Source organism: Rousettus aegyptiacus, unplaced genomic scaffold (genome assembly GCF_014176215.1).
Source record: "Rousettus aegyptiacus isolate mRouAeg1 unplaced genomic scaffold, mRouAeg1.p scaffold_m13_p_1, whole genome shotgun sequence".
In the NCBI taxonomy this organism is placed as follows: domain Eukaryota; kingdom Metazoa; phylum Chordata; class Mammalia; order Chiroptera; family Pteropodidae; genus Rousettus; species Rousettus aegyptiacus.
In genome coordinates, this window is record NW_023416284.1 from 59439530 (window position 1) to 59460526 (window position 20997).

Sequence of the window (20997 nt, forward strand, 5' to 3'; positions counted from 1 at the left end):
ACAGTACTTGGAGAAGGTAAGTCCAGGAGGCATCTGGAGATAGATGGGTCTAAAAAATGGGCTAATTCCAAGCCTCACTACTTTTCCTTTCCTTCTCCACTCCTCCTGGCGGGTATGGCTTCATTGTGTACATACATCCTTGGTTCCCGCTATAGTAAGTCTGCTGAGAAAATGTGAGGGCCTCTTTTCCGCAAATTAAACATATCTATTTTAATGCCCTTTGCCGATTCTTAGGCTATCTGAAATCGCCTAATTTTCATTCTTCTGCTAGTTAATATAACTGCAATTTACCTATTTTGAGCCCCAAGCACACCCCATGCTGAAAAGCAAAAATTTGTTGTCACTATGCAATCTCATTAACTTTTAATCAATTTTAATCAAATCTTTGAGTTTATTCTTATGTGCCTTCTGTTCTTGATTTTACCTCCCCCCTACCCCACACCCCTTTTGGCTCCATGCCTGCTTTCTGTTTACAGCTGCTGCTTGAATAAGTTCAATGGGATCTCTGCTGGGAAAGTAGCCCCTTTACAAAAATATCCTCTTTAACTCAGAAGAACTGACATCCCAGAAAAGTAGGAAATGGTGCCAGTATAAGCCATTTAGGTCTCCAAGGTACTGTGTACCTTTTGCCCATCCTTTTACAACTGTTTCCAATTGGCTGAAATATACAACTAATAATTTGCTTCTGCTTTGCAGTCCTCGTAGGTGCTGACAGGGCGTAGTGGGTATATACCTAAAAGGTCCTGGCAATGCTGTTGTTCTGGCCCTGGTGAAGAAGGCTCACACTGTCTGTCCTACAAGTATTCCATTTCACACAGGGATTTGGGAAGTATGTGATGGCAAATTCTTAAACATGTTTAGGGTTTATTAGGTTTCTCTGCTATATACCACATGTTTGCTATACTTCCTGAAAACTATACTTTTATTCTACAAGTACCAGAAACATAATACTGAACAAATCAAAAAAATGTTCTTGCTTTCATGAGTTTATAGTCTAGTGACAAGTGATACTATAACCACAAATTTAGTTAAACTTACAGTTTCACCTCTAAAGCCTTTTTCACCTCTGGGTCCCTAAAAGAAAAAAAACAGTTAGTGTTATTGATAATTTTGTGAAATATAAACTATGCTGTAAAAAATATCTTTTTAAAATTTCCTCAGTGTATTGAATACATTTAGTTCTATGAGACAAATTCCGTTAAGTGGAACTGCTTGGTCAAATATATATATGAATATTTTAACAGATATCTTTCCATCAAGGCTATAATTCACATTTCTACCAGAGTACTGTTTTTTCCATATCCTCGTTCTGAAAAGTTAGATATAATATCTCATTATTACTTTAGTTTGCATTTCTGTAAATTAAGAGAGCATCTTTTCAAATAATTATTGACTTTTAGAATTTGTTCTTCATTTACCTATTGAGTTTTCTATAATTTTTTATAGAAACTTGTAAGAGCTCTATACATATTAGCCCATTATATGTTATATGGTTTGCAATTACTTTCTCCCAACTTATGTTAATTTTTGACTTTATTTATGGAAACTTTTCCATACAAAATTAAAAAATTTTCAAGTATTCAAATATACTTTCTGTTCTTTCAGTTTTCAGATTTCCTACCTCATAAAAAAGTCTCTCTAACCCTTTATTTTCTAGTTAGTTTTCCTAACATTTTAATTGTATCACTTTTTCTTTTAATATTCAATTCTTTAAAAGTTCACCCGGGAATAAGAAATATTGGGTGAAAGATATAATGAGAGACATCTGGAAAAAGTTTTATTTTTCCCAAGATAGAGCTATAGATGACTTTTTACTTTGGATGATTATCTCTGCATATGATTCCTGAGAAACTGTAGCCAACTTACTATAAACCTAATTATGATGCCAACATAAAAGATGGGAGAGTAGAGATATAGAGATATAAAATCTGGTCTTGGATAACATGATCACTAAATTAACCAAATCTGAGATCCTTCCTACCTCTGGGCTTCCCACAATGTGATTAATCATTCTAACTGATATATTATTTTTGCTATAATTAAATTTCTGTATATTCTGAAATCTAATTCTGGGCTCTAGCTTCTTATACTGATCTATTTGTTTATTTCTTTCTACTACAATATAGTTTCATTTATGATGACTTTAAAGTATTGTTTTCTTATTCAGAAAAGCAAGTCCCTCACACCCAATAATATTTTTTCACAATGTTTTCCCATTCTCAAATGCTTATTTTTTCATAATAAACTTAGAAGTTTCTCCTTAGAATGGAAAACACAGAATATGGGAAAATTTTAATGTGTATGTTGAATATTATAAAGGCCTTAAAGAACTATTTATAAATAAAACATAGTAAGGGATTTTAATTGAGCCATTTCTTATCATCTTTCCTTGACCAATTAATATTTCACATTTTTGACAGAGGAGTAAATCATTTTGTAATCAGAACAGTATGTATTCCTTAGTTTGCTAAAGAACCACCCACTGAACTATGAGAATTCTTCCACTTACAATCTCCCACTTAGGATATGTAGCTCTGAGTGGTAAATGCTGAAAGTCTAGAGAAATGTAACGCTATACATTTCATTTTTTTTTTTAAATTGAAAATCCAGTATCTCTGGTGGTAAATTCTTCTCTAAATTTACTGAAGAGAATAGTTATACCTAATACTATAAGTATAAAATGGAAGCATTTCATTTCATATTTTAAAACTCTGTGTCTCTCTATACAACATTTTCAAAGGACTGAAAATATTGATTCCCTGCAGGGAATGAATCTTTTCCCTCCAAGTCTCAATTTGCCTCTTTCTACTGTGCTCTTGCTCTTGTACATTTACACTATTATTAGCACTGTAAAACTCTCCCATGGCCACCTCCCAACCATTGTCTCATTTTTCTTATTTCATAGCCAAATTTCTTAAGGCACGGGCATATACCATCACAGTTTCCTCCCCAGACATAGGTTGACCGGGGTGGAGAGAGCACTGGGCTTGCATAAGAAACATCAGCTATGTAATTCAGTAGCTGTATCGCCTTGAATAACTAGGCAACCTCTGTAAACCTCATCTGTTTTCTTATGTCTTAAATAGAAAAAATATCCTCTATTCTAAAGGTTTGCTGTAAGAATTTGAAAAAAGCTATTATTAAATATTTTCATCTACTTCCTTTTTCACTGCAATCTGTGCTCTATCTTCTACTGCAACCAATCACTGTTAACTAATCCTTTTGTGAAACTCATCTATCTTAACATTGCGCTTTTCTGGTTTTCCTATTTTCTGCAAATTATTTCTTTCCTTTATAGTGGGTACTTCCAAAGGCTCAGATCTGTACTTCTTTTGCTATCTTCTTTCCTTCAGAAAACTGATTCTTTTTATTGCTTTAGCAATCCACCTCTATGCTTATGATACTCAACCCCTTCTTCCTAATAGCAGTTCTATTTTCCTTTCTCAACTCCAGTTTTAATGCCTACCTCACTATATATACTTTCTTCATTACATATATGATCTCTAAGTTCTCAGGAATCATCTTTCAGATCAAAGCGTACATCTATTTTTGCCCTGTGCTTCTCAAATACCCAGGTGATCCTTTGTGGATTACTGTAGAAATAAGATTAAAGAAAAAAAAAAGAGTATGAAAAGAAAAAAAAAAGACCTATATTGTGATAAACTTACAGTTCTACCTGTTGGGCCCGTTATACCTTCTCTGCCAAGGGGGCCAGTGTTTCCCTGTTAGGGTAAAAGAAAAACAGTTATTCTCATTGTCAGTATAATTCAGAAAAATTATAGAAAATTTCTTGGGCAATGGTAAAAGTGTCCATGTCTGTATAATTTCAGTTTTTATTATATAATTTTATAGTATTAGTAGAAATCATAGTAATTTTGATTCGTAGTCTGTGACACAATTCCGCAATCATTATAGTTTCCGATTAGGAGCATTATATTGGCATAATTTCTAATAAACTGATAAATCAGCATTATAATTGTTATGTGTTGGTAACTTCAATGATTCCATTCTATATGTGTGTCATTACATAAAAATGCAATTACTTTACATGAAAAAGACTACATAGAATGATTAACAAAATTACAGATTTTACAGATGTTGAAGGAACAGATTGGCATGGGACATGGAATTGAGAGAAAATATGAGAAAAAACCAGAGGGCCTCATATGTGACCAACTAAATTTCAGTTTCTTCATCTGTAAAATAAAAATGCCTACTTCATAGAACTATTGTGAAAATTAAATGCGATAAATAATTTTGAAACTGTAAGGTACTATTTGATTATTAAGATAACCTTGAATAAGTTGAACCTCTTGTCAATTCCTCCCAAACTAGGTATGGAACCTATCATTTTTTAATGAATATAAAACACCTGTTTCAAGTATTTTCTTTCAACCACCACTTCTAATTCTACTGGTTGCAAATTTAGACTTTCTGGCTCACACTTAACTTAGAATACATAAATACAGATATCTAACAGGTTTTCTTTTTCCAACTCCTACCAAGGTATAGAATATACTATCAATAGCCATTCAGTCTACTAACAGATAATTTTAATATTAAGTTGGCCTGGAAAGAGAGAAATGAGCTGATATTCCAAGAGTAATCCAATAGAATAACTTTTAACACAAAGATTGACTTTAAGTGATAAATAACTATGGTACTCAAATCTCAGAAATACACAATTCAATCAGACTTGATTTCTTAACCTAATCAAATATATACTCCTGGTTTATCACTGAACAAAAAAGTCAAGAAAGTTTTAATCTAAAAAACTTGACCATGATCTGATTCCCTGAAATTATGATTTGTTAAAACAATGGGGAGGTACACATGGACTCTAGAAAAAGTAGATCAAAAGAGCCCAAAATGGCCTGTTTATCTATGTGTCCAAAAGATGAGGTACAATAATCGGTACCAGTTAACTACAAACTTACATTTTTGAAATGGAGGACAATGAATCTAGATTTCTTACTTCAATTAATTTAATTTACTTAATCACCAATATTTATTATGCAATGAGCAGGAACTCGGCACAAGGACACTTAATGTTTATTCTATATCTTATGAAATTAGTAAGCAACCTTCTAAATTATTTGGTCAATCAGATGTGGATTCAAATTCTAGCTCCTCTATGTACTAGCCATATGTGGTCTTGAGCAAATTACCTTTCAGAGACTCAGTTTTCTCACCTGCAAAATAGGGATAACAGTACCTCTCACAGGATTTTTATGAGGATTAAATAATATTAGGGACACAAACTGTACACCAGTACCTGGTACATAATAGTCTTCTGCTAAATATTAACCTATCATGACTTTTTGTCTGTCTCTGTAATGACTTAACAAAGGACTATTTGCACTTATAAATTAGTATTTGTGAGCTAGTTACCAAAACATTTATATTGGTGAGCTGATAAAATTTTTGGAGCGGCAAAGCAATATAGGTTCAGATCCTGTCCTACAGAGACCCAGTACTTGGTAAGGCTCTATTTAGGGCAGATGAAAGGCATGCAGCCATCTTCTCTTTGATCATGCCAAGAAAAGATTTAATTAATCGAGAACTCAGTAAAATTAGAATGAATGAATTTAATTAGTGGGGAACTTAATATATATAAGAACTTAAAGCAATATTTATCATAGAGAAGCCTATCCATATATAACCGACTTGTGGATACTTAAGAATTGGACTTTACATAACAGCACCAAATTTCCATGGTTCTTCAGAAATCATAAAAATAACCAATAAATTTGCACCTGAAGGAATGTTGAGAAAGGTCTTTAAGTAAACATTTCCCCTGACAACACTGTTCTTTGTGTTATTGAAAATAATTTATTATAGGAGCTATTAAGGAAGGAGTGCAGAATTTCAAAAATTTGACTTTTCATTTAATATTCTGCAAAAGACAATGGTTTGCAGTTTTAAAGTTCTCCTTCGAGATTCCTGCTTCCTTCTTCTGAACCGCTTTCTTTCTTCCTCTGTGCTGACTCTCTTTCCTAGCAGCTGCTGTTAGTTACAGAGGTGCTACTACTCCAGTCAAACCACTGTTTGGTATTTTATAACTTTTTTTTCTTTTTGGTTTTATAGATCACCTTATGAATTAGGAGACTATGGTTAATAAAAACAAAACAAAAATAAATAAATAAAAATACAACCAACGAAACCAATAACCAGTAGATGGTGGTGGCTTATCTACCTTATTTATATTCTCTACAGTTTGCAATTCCAGGCACTAAGCAGCTAATTGAAGTTCTTCAGACCCTGATCTTTTCAACTCTTTAGGCAGTTCCTCATCACTCTCTGGGGAAACTCAGTCCTGAGCTGGGGAAACATAGCTATTGGGAAATGTTTTTCAAAGTGTGATCTAAGGAGCTCTGGTCACAGGCAGGGCCCCTCCAGGTGGTGCATAGGGGTGGTCTCCAGTTGTGTTAACGATTATGACATGAAGCTGCTTTATGTTTTTGTTCATAATGTGAGTTAATAAATACATTATCCAGTATTCACATTTATTCTGATGTGGTTTGTTTTTAAGTAAAAACTGGGAAGTATGGGTGGTCTATGGGGGTCTTTTGCTCAAATATATGAACTGAAAAAGGTTGAAAACCTCTACATGTGCTTTAATGAGTTTCCACCTTAAAGTAATTTTATTAAATCATTAATCTGGAGTATATTAATTTTACAGTTTTTAACCCCAATTCCTACAATTAGCAAAGCACCACAATTTGGGGGCAGGTAGAATGACTTTATACTTACTCTCTGTCCAATAGGACCTTTAGGACCTGATATTCCAACAATGCCAGCAGCTCCCTCAGGACCCTAGAAATACCAGAAAAAAAAAACAAAAAAGTCAAAATCTTTAGCTCTGTAGGTGCACTTTTATCAATGAAATAATCTTATACAAAAATACTAAGAGTTGTCTTTTAAAAAATGGAATGTGATAGTTAAAGATGTGCATCCTAAAGTATTTTGGAGGAATTGTACTTAGGTCTGCAAGTTATTCTAAAACACACGAAAACTAGATTGAGAAAGGGAGAGATGGATAGATGGATAGGTACATGATAAAGCAAGTTAAATAAAATGTTAATGGTAGAATCTCAGTAATAGGTATATGGGTGTTTATTTATTCTTTCAACTTTGCTGTATGTTTAAAAATTTTCATAATAAAATGTTTGGGAAAATGGAATGTGAGGGCAAAAGAAAACTATTCAATATAATTGCTAGAAAATACATAGGCTTTATAATTAACATATTCAAATCTCAAATATATAACTCTGTACCAACAGAAAATTTGCAGATTAAATAAAAAAAGCCCAAGTCAGAGACCAAATATTGGCATTTCAACATCTTTTTCTTTTTAGATAGCTAGAAGACTAGCAGAAAATTATATAAACATACTTTGGGACCTGGGAATCCTTGGAAACCTGTCAAACCTTGAACACCATGTTCTCCCTGCAATGTGAATAGACACAAAAATCATTATTGTGAATGGTGGCCTCCTCTATAAAGTAAGTGTTTAGCGAATGTCTGAGTTGGCACATACAGGCTGCCCTTTCAGGCCGGGCTCTCCACATGGTCCTTGATCACCTTGTGCGCCACGGTGACCTCTTTTACCTTGAATTCCAGGTTGACCAGGTAGCCCCTGTTCACCCTATGGACAGGATGAGAAAAATGATCTTGACTTTTGAACATATTGGTTTTTAAATTGGTTCATTCTTAGGCATAGTACAAGGCACTGGGGAATCAAATTCTGCATGATGATTCTCCTCACCAATACTTTCCACATAATATTTGATTATAATAAACAAGAAGTATGGCAGTGGGAAAGAAAATTCCAGAGACTGTAGTCCTAAATGTGGAAAGAGGAGGGAAAGGAGTACCTGCAAAACTAGGACGAGGATATTAGGGTTACAGAGAGGATAGTGAGGGTGTGGTGTGTGTGTTTATATGTGATGAAACATATTTTATTTGAATGGATATTATTTTACTGTGTTTTCTTTATCATACAGAGATATCGCCTATCTGATACCAGGAACAAAGCAGTCTCTTGAAATGTAAACCTTAGTTTTTGCCATAATTACCTTTTCAATTCTATCATTAAATGTCCATTGTCCCTTTCCTAAGGTATAAGCCCTTTGATATTAGCCTTCTTTAGCCCCTAAAATTTCACTGTGAAGATATATTTAATCACCATTATTTTATTTTTAAAAGTCACTTCTTTTTTTTTTTTTAATTTTCTTTTTTTAATTGAGAGTAGTAATATCTTTCACACCATTTCTAAAAATAAACTTAGGAATCAGATGGAGTTTAGAGGTATATTAATGAAAACATAATGGCTGGTAGACTTTGACCAAAGTCTTTAAGATTAGTGAATTATCATTTCTGTCTTGAGAAAAGATACAGCTTTGGGACTTGACAAATGTGAATTCTTTTATTGCAGATTTACAGTAAGAGGAAGGAATCTTTCTTATTTCTCTTCCTAGTTTTAACATTTGCTCAGTCACCTTGAAGAAAGAAATAATGGTATAAACATTAACAGAAGGCTCAAATTGTAAACAGTAAGTAACTTGGTCATCATTTTCAGTTTACCTCTATGAGTCAGAATATCTGAAAACTCTTTAGAAGTGTAAGTATGAAAACCAAATTCAGAGCTAATAATAATGAGGATGCCAATGTCATAATCCTAGGTTTTTATGAAATAGCTTTAGGCACTGGACAAATAGTCTTGGTTGTCTGGGTCAATTCTGCATTAATTCTAAGAGAGGTTTGTTTGGAAAGCCTACTGACATGTGACAAAACTCTATGCAATGAATATTAATGCAAGATTTGATTATTATCAGTTACTCTGGCTCTAAGAAATAATTTGTACTCATCAAATTTATTAACTTGTTGGTTATGTTCAGACTTAGAGGCACAGAAAGTATATCTGAGAAAGTATGTACTTGAAAGTAAATAAAATTTTCCTGCTTTAGAGGAAAAGGTGGATGACAGAGAGGGGGAAGAAAAATCAAAATGAGTCAAAGAGCATTTTTCAAAGCGTCACCAGTTCTGAGTTAATGAGTTGTTTCGGCAAATAACATGTACTGTAGCTATCATGGGAGATGGATATATTAAGGCCATATACTTTCCTTTCCTCCTAATATGTTTTTATCATTAGCTAAATAATAATATGGCTCATCCATCAGAACAAAATATTAAAATACCTTTGGGCCTAGTGTTCCTGGGCTTCCTGGCAGGCCTGATGAACCCTTTGCTCCTTGAGGACCTGGAGACCCAGCCACTCCTGTTTTTCCTGGGCTGCCTCTGATGCCCTAAATAACATAGATAAGAAATGAAAATGGAGGCAGTTCCTAAAAATCCATTTTGAGGACTCAATAAGTGTAGGAGGGATTGGTGTTTTGAAAGGCTGTTGACGACACACTGGCCAGGTTTGGAAGTTATCCTGAGCTTCTTTCCCAAATAAATGAAACACTTAAATAATGTTTTAGTTCACCTAAAATCTCTAATTATAGTTAATTTAATGGTCTTGGGTTTTTAAAATTAAAATATTGATGCAGTACAAAATATACCAGTACTTATTGACTTAAGTAGACTATGTGTGAAGTATGTTTGTTGTATTCTAACTTTTTGTATTATACTCTGGTGTACATGACAACTCTAATAACTAATTAATGTCTCCTTAAGAGAAATAATATTCTGATGGATGTCAATTAGACTTATTCTGGTGCTCACGTCTCAAAATATACATAAATTGAATCATTATGCTGCATACCTGAAACTAATATGTTATATGTCAATCATATTTTAATGAAAAGGAAGAATAACCTACTTCTGAATCACAAATGATTCCAGAACATTTACTACAGTTTCATTGACAATAAAGTTAAATAAGCAAGCAGTATTTCCTCAAAGTCAAATCCTAAAATAAGTTTGGAAAACTATGATTTACAAGCCAAAATCTAATCCATTACCTGTTTTTGTAGAACTCATGAGCTAAGAATAGTTTTTACATTTTTATAGTTTGAAAAAAATCAAAAGAAGAATATTTCTAGGCATTAAAATTATATGAAATTGGAATTTCAGTTTTATTGGAACACAGCCATATTCATTCACTTATGTATCATATATGGACATTTTACACCCAAGGCAGAGATGGTAGTTGCAGCAGAGACTGTACAATGGCACTCACTGCTTCGAACTGCTGCTTGCTGCACTGCAAACTGCAGTGATAAATATGTAACTTGACAGTGTTTCAAGTAGAACATAAGGTGACTTACTGTGACATTTTATTTTATTCATTTTAGTACCAGTGCATATTGGTTATGTCAAAGCAACAAGAGAAAAAAAAGTAGACATGGAATGCTGTATTTTTAAAGCACAGTGAAATGTAGATCTTCTTATCAAATCAGATGTCAAAGCTTTGTATTTATTATGCAATGACACTAGAGCTATGCTAAAAAATACAATATATGTCAACATTATCAGATCGAACATTTGATACAATGTTCTCATGTCACAGGAATGTGACAATTAGAAAAATTAGGACACTTAAAATTAAGTATTTCATCACAACAAAATTTCTTTACAAAAAAGTGAAACTGAAGTTGCAACTAACGTGAGTTTCTAAGTGGCACATTTCTTAGCCCAGCAAGGAAAGTCATTTATTGATAGTGACTTAATTAAAATGTGCAGCAAAATTAAACCTGTTTAAGATTATTAGCCTATTGGCAAGAACAGTTGCTTAAAATGTTAAGGACATCGGAGCAGCATTAATAGTCAATTAAAAAAAAAAAGGAAAATGTTTTTGAGTGGTCGTCCTTGCCTCTTGATGACTTGATAGGTTTTAGTAAGTAGTTCCCCCTTATCCAAGGGGGATTCATTCTAATACACCAAATGGATGCCTGAAACCACAGATAGTACTGAACCCTCTTTATACTATGTTTTTTCCTATACATACATACCTATGATGAAGTTTAATTTATAAATTAGGCACCGTTAGAGATTAACAATAACCAAAAATAGAACAATTATACTATAATAAAAGTTATGTGAATGTTGTGTCAAAATATCTTATTGTACGGTCCTCATCTTCTCACTTTTTAAAGGAAGCATTTTATAGCTTCTCTTTGGCATATTAGAATTGCCAGCATCACTGTTCTTGTGCTTTGAAACTATTGTCAAGGAAAATAAGGGTTACTTGAACACAAGCACTACCATATCCAAGAGCCAATCTGATAACTGAGATGACTACTGAATGACCGATGGGTGGGTATATAGTAAGGAGACACTGGACACGAAGATGATTCATGTACTGGATGGGATGGAACAGAGAGTGTGAGATTTCATCACAATACTCAGAATGGCTTGCAATTTAAAACTTAAAATTGTTTATTCCTCAAATTTTCCATTTAATATTTTTGGACTGCAGTTGACTGTGGATAACAGAAACTACAGAAAGTGAAAAGATGGATAAAGGGGGGCTGCTGTATACTGTTCATCTGAGGACTAAGTGATAAAGAATTAACCTGTATGGATATTTTGTGAAGAATATAGGTTAGAATCATTTTCAAAGAAGTTAAAAACACTAAATAGTACAACCTGAAGCAAAATCTGTTAAGGTCTTATAAAATTGATAGCAATGAATTGGAAAAAGATTCATTGGACAAATTTACAAAACTTGCGAAAATGTAAGGTGTTTACCCTGAGGAAAACATGTGAATCTAGCATGTGTTATTAAACCAGTAGAGTCAACAGTGAACTCTACTGACTCTCGTAAATTTAATATTCATTAGTTCTGTGATTTTTTTTTGTCAAAATAGAAACTGAATATCCTGAGTTTATAATGTAGTAGTTTTATGGCTTACCATGGACAAAATTTAATTGAGATATTTTTGAGACTGAGATTGAAATTTTTTTGAATGAGAAAAATTGTCCTCAACCTTTATTATTGAATGAAAAACTGCTTTAGAAATTAGATTTTGCTGCAGACTTTATAATATTTAATAATGAATTCAACCTGAAATTGCAAGGCAAGACAATGTTTATATGTGAAACATATACTATAGGAAAGTCATTTTGTGAAAACTAATATGTGAATCATGAGTAATGTCAACCAACTTTATATACTTCCTGTGTTATCAAAAATTAAAACAATAAATGAGACCTTTATTTCCACACAAATTTGCAGTGGGTAGATTTTTCTGAGCTCAAATAGATTCAGCAACATTTTTTAGACCTAGATGCAAGAAATTTCTATATTTCAAAATTCATTTAACTGTGCAATTGAAGAGTTTCCACCTAACCTTCAATAGGAAATATAATCTACAATGTAAATATATATTGTAGGAGCCAAATATCAAGAGAAGAATCTAATAGAATTTTATAAATCCCTTGAAAGCAGTAAATATTTTCAATTAAAATTACATATTTATGAATTCCAGTATTTGGCTGTATCTACCGATGTGAACAAAACTTCCAAAGATTAAATATGGAAAATATGCAAAATCTCATTACAGGTCAGCATTACCAGATTAAAAGAAAATTCTGATGATTGGAAACTGTAATAAGCTAAATCTTATCCCATTCCAAAAGAATTCTATTTTTTTCTCAGTAGGCTTATATTACAACAGATTGTACTTATTTATTATAATTTTGAAAAATTTTATAAAAATCTACTTTCTCTCTTGCTACATAAATTTTTAAGTAATATCATTGAGTTTGCTTTTTGCCCTGGAAAGAGAAAAATAGCTACTAATATTTACAGAAAAATTTTGCTGACTTCTGTTCTAAGAGATAATTGCTACTTTCTGACTTGATTCTTGGAATATTAAATTGGATTATGCAATTGTTCTTTTGTGTATTCTATAAATATTTGTTGAATATCATCTATGTGTATGGAAGTTTACCATGGGAAGCCCTGGGGGTAATACAAACACAGTTTTTGTTTTCAAGAAGTTTAAAATTGACAAAGATAGAATGTAACATATAAATAATTATAATTAAGGCAGAAATGTAAAAAAATTGCTGTATGAGAAGAGAGATATAAAGTAAATAATATAGAAATTCTGAGGAGGAAGTTATCTTTGATGCTAATAAGAAAAAGAAAACACTGAGAAGGTAGGGTGGATTATAAAATAAAGATATTGCCCTTAAAGTTATAAATTTAGTAGGAGAGATGATCTGCTCAAGATAGGCTAGAGTCATTTCTGTAGAAAGCTTGGTTGGGAAAATAGGATTTAAAAGGTAAAGCCGATTTTGAATTTAATACTAAAGCATCCCCCCCACCCCATCCCATACTATTTCCTTTAAATTATATCAGATATCTTTTTATTATTTAACTATGGTAAAAAGTAATTCAATATATTTTAAAAATTACCTTTTCTAAATAGATTTTCTTCTTGACCACAAAACTCACTAAAATAATGAATAGCATGTATTTTATATCACTAGGTGCTTACAGGGAGAAACTTATATCACCTATAGCAATGGTTCCCAATCTTTTTGGCACCATGGACTGGTGCTCCTATAAGAACCTAATGCCTGATGATATGAGGTAGAGCTATGGTGGTGATGCTGGTGCTGGGGAGCGGCTGCAAATACAAATGAAACTTCGTTTGCTTACTTGCCACTCACTTCCTGCTATGTGACTCAGTTCCTAATAGGCCACAGACCACCACCAGTCTGCAGCCCGGGGGTTGGGGATCCCTGATTTATAGGATATAGGTTCACATTCCTTAGCCTGACCTTTAAATTTTTTTTTTCTGTTCCAATCTACACTGACTATTTTATCCCTTACCATTTTTCTGTATAAATAGCTCTTACTATTTGTAAGGAACCATTATGACATCAAAATCCTTACAGAGGGAGGGAGGAAGGAAGGAGTAAAAAAAGAGAGAAGAGAGAGAGGGAAGGGGAAAAGGAGGAAGGGAGAGAGGGAGAGGAAGAGAGACAGGGACAGGAAGGAAGGAAGGAAAGAAGGAAGGAAGGAAGGAAGGAAGGAAGGAAGGAAGGAAGGAAGGGAGGGAAAGAGAGAGAGAGAAGTAAAAAATCTACATTGGGGCAGAGAAGAAAACACAGTTACTAAACTCATGGACCTTGGATTTAGAGAGGGTTTTATTAATATAACCTCAAAGGCAAGGGAAATAAAAGCAAAAATAAATGAATAGGACTATATCAAACTAAAAAGCTCTGTACAGCAAAAGAAACCATCGACGAGGGAAAGAGTCAACCATCTGAATGGGAGAATATATTTGCAAACAACATCTCTGATACGGGCCTAATTTTGAAAATATATAAAGAACTCATAAAACTCAACAATAAAAAAAAAATTCGATTAAAAAATGGGCAGAGGACCTGAACAGGCACTTCTCCCAAGAAGACATACAAATGACCAACACATATGAAAAGAGGCTCAATTGTATTAGCTATTAGGGAAATGCAAATCAAAACCACAATGAGATACTATCTCATATCTGTTAGAATTACTGTTATTAACAGGACAAATAATAATAATAAGTGTTGGAGAAGTTGTGGGGGAAAAGGAACCCACCTACACTGCTGATGGGAACATAAACTGGTACAGCCACTATGGAAATTAGTATAGGGGTTCCTCAAAAAACTAAGAATAGAATTACCATATGACCCAGCTATTCTACTTCTGGTTATTTACCCCAAAACTTTAAAAGATTTATCCACAAGATATATGCACCCCAATGTTCATAGCAGTATTATTCACAGTGGCCAAGACATGGAAACAACAGAAGTGTCCATCAATAGATGATTGGATAAAGAAGACGTGGGACACACAGGCAATGAAATATTACTCAGTCATAAGTAAAGATGAAATACTGCTGCCGCTTGTGACAACATGGATGAATCTTGAGATTATCATGCTATGTGAAATAAGTTAGACAGAAAAAATTGAGGACCATATAATTTCATTCATATGTGAGACATAAAACTGAAAGTAACAAACAAACATGACAAACAGGGACTCATGGACATGGACAGTGGATTAGTGGTTACCAGAGGGAAGGGGGTAGGAGGTAGATAAAGGTAAAAGGGGTCAAATATTGGTGCTGGAAGGAAATCTAACTTTGGGTGGTGAATACATAATGCAATATATATAAAACATATTGTATATAATTGTATATATAAAACTATGTACACTTGAAACATATTTGATTTTATTAACCAATAATTTTAATAAATAAAAAAGAAAAGAAAAACAGGGAAAAAAAATAACACTGGAGCCAAGGGAGGAAAAAATCCACATTGTGGATTTAGGATTTAGAATTAGAGTGGTGTGTTCTCGCACCTTATCCTAAATGCATTAACCTACTCTATTTCTTTCATCTTGCTTCTTGTTATGTGTTTTACATTGATTTATTTAATTCTGTCTGTGAGCCTCTTGGTTCATATCTTGGGGATATATTACCTGGCAGTGTACTTTCCATATGAATGATGAGAACCCCAGAGTTATAAGATGGTGCCATTTTAGAGCCTATCAATGAAAATGAATGCAAATCCAGTCATAGTCACCTGAAATTTGGGGATGTAAAATTTCAAAAATGATTGGAAAAGACATAGGTGCTATATCAGTGGCCTGGTTTCCAACAGGAATATGACTTTTTGGAAAAGGCAAGTTTTAAAATCAAAATTCTGGTAAATAGCACCCTCTTCAATAAAAACAAAAACAGGTGAAAGAACTAAGGAAACCAATGGCTTGCAGAGAAAGCAGATTCTAAAAGATCATATATAAAATGTGGAAGGAAGGGCATGTAAGCAAAGAACAATACAAACAGACTTAAACCATAAAAGTAACTCTAGATTTATACTATGTGGAGAGTTAAATTACAGAATGTAGATCAGTGTAAGTACACACACACACACACACACACATGTAGACACACATATATATGTAGACATACACATATAGTGGGCTGTCTTGCAAGACTGTGAGTATCCTATCCCTAGATGTATTATAGATGTATTTGATGCCATATGCAGAAGCCATGCAGCACATGACAGATTATGCTAGATAATTTTCGGATACCTCAACATTCCAGAGTTCTAAAATAGTACCACTTCATCTCACTTTACTTGTAACTTTAGGCAATTTTTGAGACCTTTATTCTTTAACAGAAAAAAAAAAAATCTTTCATGTGATACACGGACAATTGACATTCAGATACTGTGGAACACTCCTGAAGTCAAAAGGTATTTTTAGTTGAGAATTATAAGGACCATAACACTAGTCCTTAGGACTAACTGTATACTAGAAGCTATTTTACTTACAGTGTTATCAGACATTTAATATAGCACATTGAACATGCTCCAAGTCATTCGCTGTTCATGTTGGTTTCTTAGAGAGAAATTTGAGGACAGTAGCAGAGTGTTCTGTACAAAGTTCCAAATGATGTTTCATACAAGTAGAGAACAAATATTTTTTATTATGAATACACAGATGGATGAGTAATTGCTTTCAAGAGAAACAGATGTTAATTCCTAGGTATTCTTTCTAATGTCTTAAAAATTATTTGACTAAAACCCATCAGCAAAGGGTAGGTCATGCTGAGCAAATTTTAAAAAATAAATTAAATCACAGTTGCTACTAATTTGTTCAGAAATGTCTTGAAAAAGTTAATAGAATGATAAGAGTACATGACATGTCATGGCTGGAGACTTCATTACCCTCAGGAGCCTAACTGCCTGCTTAAATTGTTGTTGTTGTTTTTAATTTATATATAATATTGTGTAAATTTATGTCTATAATGTGTTAGTTTAATACATTTATATATTGCAATATGATTACTATAGTAGTAATGTTACATTATTTATTATTTCTTTTTTGTGTTGAGAACAGTTAAGATTTAGTTTCTAAACATCTTTGAAGTTTATAATTCAGTATCGTTGACTATAATTACTATGTTGTTTTTTAGATCTCCAGATCTACTGGTTGTAAATTTGTACCCATAAATTGGTTTTGAACTCTGCAGGAAAGTGTCAATTTTGACAAGACTGAAACTGATGGCTGCTTAAGGCTTGGGATTCTAAGAAAACATACACTTGGCTCAGTAATGACAATGACAATAACAACAACATCAATGACAACAACAGCATCAACAATAAAAGTCACTTTTATCGATTGTCTTCTATGGATCAGAAACTAAAATGGCAGTATAGTTGAATTGCTTTATTTAATCGGATGTCAGTTAAGGAAAGAAATAGAGTTGCCTTTATTTTGATTTCTCTGTGGGGAAAGAAAAGAATAATTTAAGAATAAATCTGCCTTCATTCTGGAACTCAGTGGAAATATCTGGGAAGGGATATGGAGTGACATGTACACATTTAGAGGATAGACACAGAGAAAGATTTTGGAACAATGATGACTCGTTTGTATTTAATAGTAGCACATAGCAAAGAGAATGTCGCCATGTTTGTTATTTCCCAGGCCCCTTAATTTAGCTGCCTTATTCTCATTAGGATTGAAACAAGTATATTGAGAAGTAAGAAAAAAAATTGTTTAATACAGGCAACAGAAAAAACTGATATTTTCAAGAGGATTAGCAGAGGAAAATTATGTTGAGTAAAATGATAAATATTTTTAATGTTAATCTGATCGATTTTTAAACAGTAGAATGATAAATTTAAAATTACACTGACCTTCAAATTAGTTAATGTTTTTCTTTTAAATGCTACCCTTGAAAACTACTAGGAAAATAGTTGTTTCCTTTCCCTACTGCCAAGTACTCTCTGTGCTCACAGCATCACGTTGGTATAGTTATTTACTGTGTGAAAATATAGCAATTAAAATTAATTTACTTTGTGCAGTACAAAAAAATAACTATGATGCCCTGAAGTTTTTTTTTTTTTTTTTTACATTACACAACATATATACTACATTTTTGGTTAAGAAAGCAAACCAATGAGTTGTAAAAGTAATACTTTGCTTCCTTTACTCCAAGCTACTAAAACCACTTCTGTTTAACTAGGAATTTCTCATTTTATTTGGTTTACTAAATATATCCCTCCTAGGAAAGAACCAGCTGTTTAAAAATGTGTGGGATAGTAATTATTAGGTGATTATATGCAAGGCTACATTATATATAAATAAGGTAGCATTTATAACTTTCCCTCCAGTGCCAATCATAAGTAATGTGGCCAAATGTTAGAAATAAGATTTATAAATAAGTTGTATACTAAAGTTAGGAGGTGACTTTAGTTTTGAATCTCTAAACATATTAATAAAGCTTATGGAACGCAGAGCAGGGTCAAGGTAAGTCTTAAGGTAGTAAAGACAGGTCTGCTTGACTTAGGTCTGTTTCTAGGAGTATACAAAACTAACTCTTGTTCAGCCTTAATGAATATAGGCATTTCAACATTGTATTACCTCACAGAAATTATTTACACATTTCCATTAGAACTGGCAGTTTATCAACCCTGTAATAAAGACAGTGCAAATGCCACTGTAACACTGGACAAAATGAGTGTATTGTATGAAATCTCCTTTACCCAGGTCTCAATCCATAATCACAGGACTAATGGGGACTGAAAGAGGATATTTCATCTATACTTTGGTTCTTAGACATGTCTAGTCGCACACCACTCTGGACAATGAAATGTCCATATTTTATTTCAAAAGAACATATCTATCCATACTATCTTATTTGATCCTCCGATAATACTGTGAATATGTCAAAGTCTTTCTGACTGCATTTTTTTTTTTTTTTCATTTTAGCTCTTCCTATGGCATTTCTTCCCTGGCTCAGTCTTACCTTTAGTCCTCAGCTGAAGTATAATCTTCTCAGTGAGGCCTCCATAGCTGCCTCATCTATAATCTGTTTCTCATTACGCTCTATCTCAAAACCCTATGGATTTTATTCACAGAACTTAACCACAATTTAGAATTAACTAATTTATTTATTTATAGTTTCTTACCCAATTATCTGGTTGATCCATATTAAATAGTGACTTTTTTTGGGGGGGGGGGTCAAAAAGAGTCAAATGTCAGCAATTTTTTGCTGTTTCATGTATGTTTCATGAGGGCAGTTCTTTGCCAATATTGTTCACTGCTATATAAGGAATATTTGTTGAATGAATAAATGTTAGCTTAACCATCAATATTTAATATGATTAAAAGATGGTAACTCAATAAGTCCATGCAGTGTACTAAACACTTCATAAAAACCATATGAATTAGGTATTATTGTACTCATTTTATAGATGATGCTTAAGATGTTAAGTAGCTAACACATCTTAATTTCAATATCAGGTCCCTCAAATCATAGTTATACACAAGAACATTCATTCCTCAAATGTTTACTGAGCTTCTTCTATGGGCTTGATGCTGTACTAGGTCTAGAGATACAGAGATGAATAAAACACAATCCCAATTCTACAGGAGTTTACAATCTCCTGGGAGAGAAAGACAGGAAGATAAGTAATTAGACATGAAGATAAATAACATGATCCATGCTCTGTGGAAGCAGTGTACAGAGTGTACAGAAGTACACAGCAGACATGCTTAACTCTGACTGCGGAGTAAAAAAGAGTGCCTGAAAGGAAGTGACAGTTCAATTCGGTCCTGAAAGACCAAAAAGTTGTTCACCCTAAGGTTAGAGAGAGGGGCCGAATATTAATTTTATACATATTCAGCACCTGCCTGACATATAGTAAGTATTTAATAATTGTTAGCTGTTATTATAGCTGAAACGCACAGCATGAGAAGGGTAGAATATAAGACTGGATATGTAAACAGTGGCCAGATCATGAAGGAACAACATTCCACAGAGAGTATGAACTTGATTGTATTGGGAGTTCTTGAAGATTCAACTAGGAAAGTTAATCCTTTAGCAAATATTTCATTTTGTTGCTAATCAGCAAAATTGACTAAGTTTCATCTACTCTGAAAGAGTTCCTTATGAACAGAAGATGGGCCAAAACAAAGAGCAGGGGTGAGAAGAGGGAGAAAGTAGTAATCAAGATTAGCCATAACTGCATAATCAATCCCTTAATAATCAAGAGTTGACGGGATTTGCTGAACGGAGGTATGGTCAATGCAGGTATGTTTCGTTCTCCAAAATACTGCAAGAAAGAAATGTATCTTCTTAGAAACAGAAGTTTCTTTAGTGTGACTAGCTCATAGACTACAGAACACACAGCCCAGACAGGTGGCAGGGCTGCTGGTGTTTCAAACAGAACCTCCCAAGGTGATGCTGCTACTCTACACTTGGATTACGAGTGGGCTGATGAAGTGTGTTTTTCCTTCTTATATTGGACACAATCCACAAGTGGAAAACAAAACTTTCAATGTTCTTTTAGGACAAGCATCTCATTTTGGACAACACTTAAGCCTATGTTTACCTGACAAACTGCAAAGTCAAGATCAAAAGGACTCGATTTGTCCTAAATCAAATTGTTAGTTTTGTTTCTTTCTCTCCTTCCCAATAACTGATTTTACTAGTGCAGCAATAAAAAATAAAAAGACTGGTATGCCTTCATTTTGATGACAAGTGGATTTATGATCTTCGCAGGGATAAGTTGTTTTCCTTCTTCATAAATGATTGAGGCACTATGCTTGTACAGAAGTCCAACTCAATGAAAACAGCATGTAGACTCATTTACTGCAGATGTGCTAAGTTGACTAGTCTCAAAACACTCATTTGTACAGAAGCAAATTCACATAGGCAACTGTGAGCCTCCCCAATGTTGTTCTTCAGTTATAGTCATGTGACCTTAAAAAAACATTGAAACGCAGAGTAAATATGCCAGGAATTCTTTAAACTCCTTGGCCACATCAAAAAAACAAAAAACTTTTTTTTTGTTTGTTTAGGAAAATCGGGCAGTTGCATAATGCTAGAAATCCCAGAATAAATATTTTTCTCGGTGGAAAAATCCAGCAGTCTTTAAAGGTAAGCCAAAAAACACCATGGTGCCATGATTAAAAAAAAAAAAAAAAAAAAGACCAGTGGAAAGCTGTCTTTATCCTTTGTTAAAATA

The 20997-nt window shown here is 33.4% G+C and overlaps 1 protein-coding gene across 7 annotated transcripts in view; it reads right to left on the reverse strand.

The window, feature by feature from the left end:
* COL24A1 (collagen type XXIV alpha 1 chain) overlaps nt 1-20997 on the reverse strand; it is a 290158-nt gene that overhangs the window by 31585 nt on the left and 237576 nt on the right. For all 7 annotated transcript variants that reach the window (XM_036235919.1, XM_036235902.1, XM_036235897.1 and 4 more), the window contains 6 exons: nt 9201-9308; nt 7541-7648; nt 7396-7449; nt 6754-6816; nt 3669-3722; nt 1039-1074 (listed from right to left, as the gene is read on the reverse strand). In XM_036235919.1, the coding sequence (XP_036091812.1) occupies nt 1039-1074; nt 3669-3722; nt 6754-6816; nt 7396-7449; nt 7541-7648; nt 9201-9308 (423 nt within the window). The remainder of the gene's footprint in view (nt 1-1038; nt 1075-3668; nt 3723-6753; nt 6817-7395; nt 7450-7540; nt 7649-9200; nt 9309-20997) is intronic.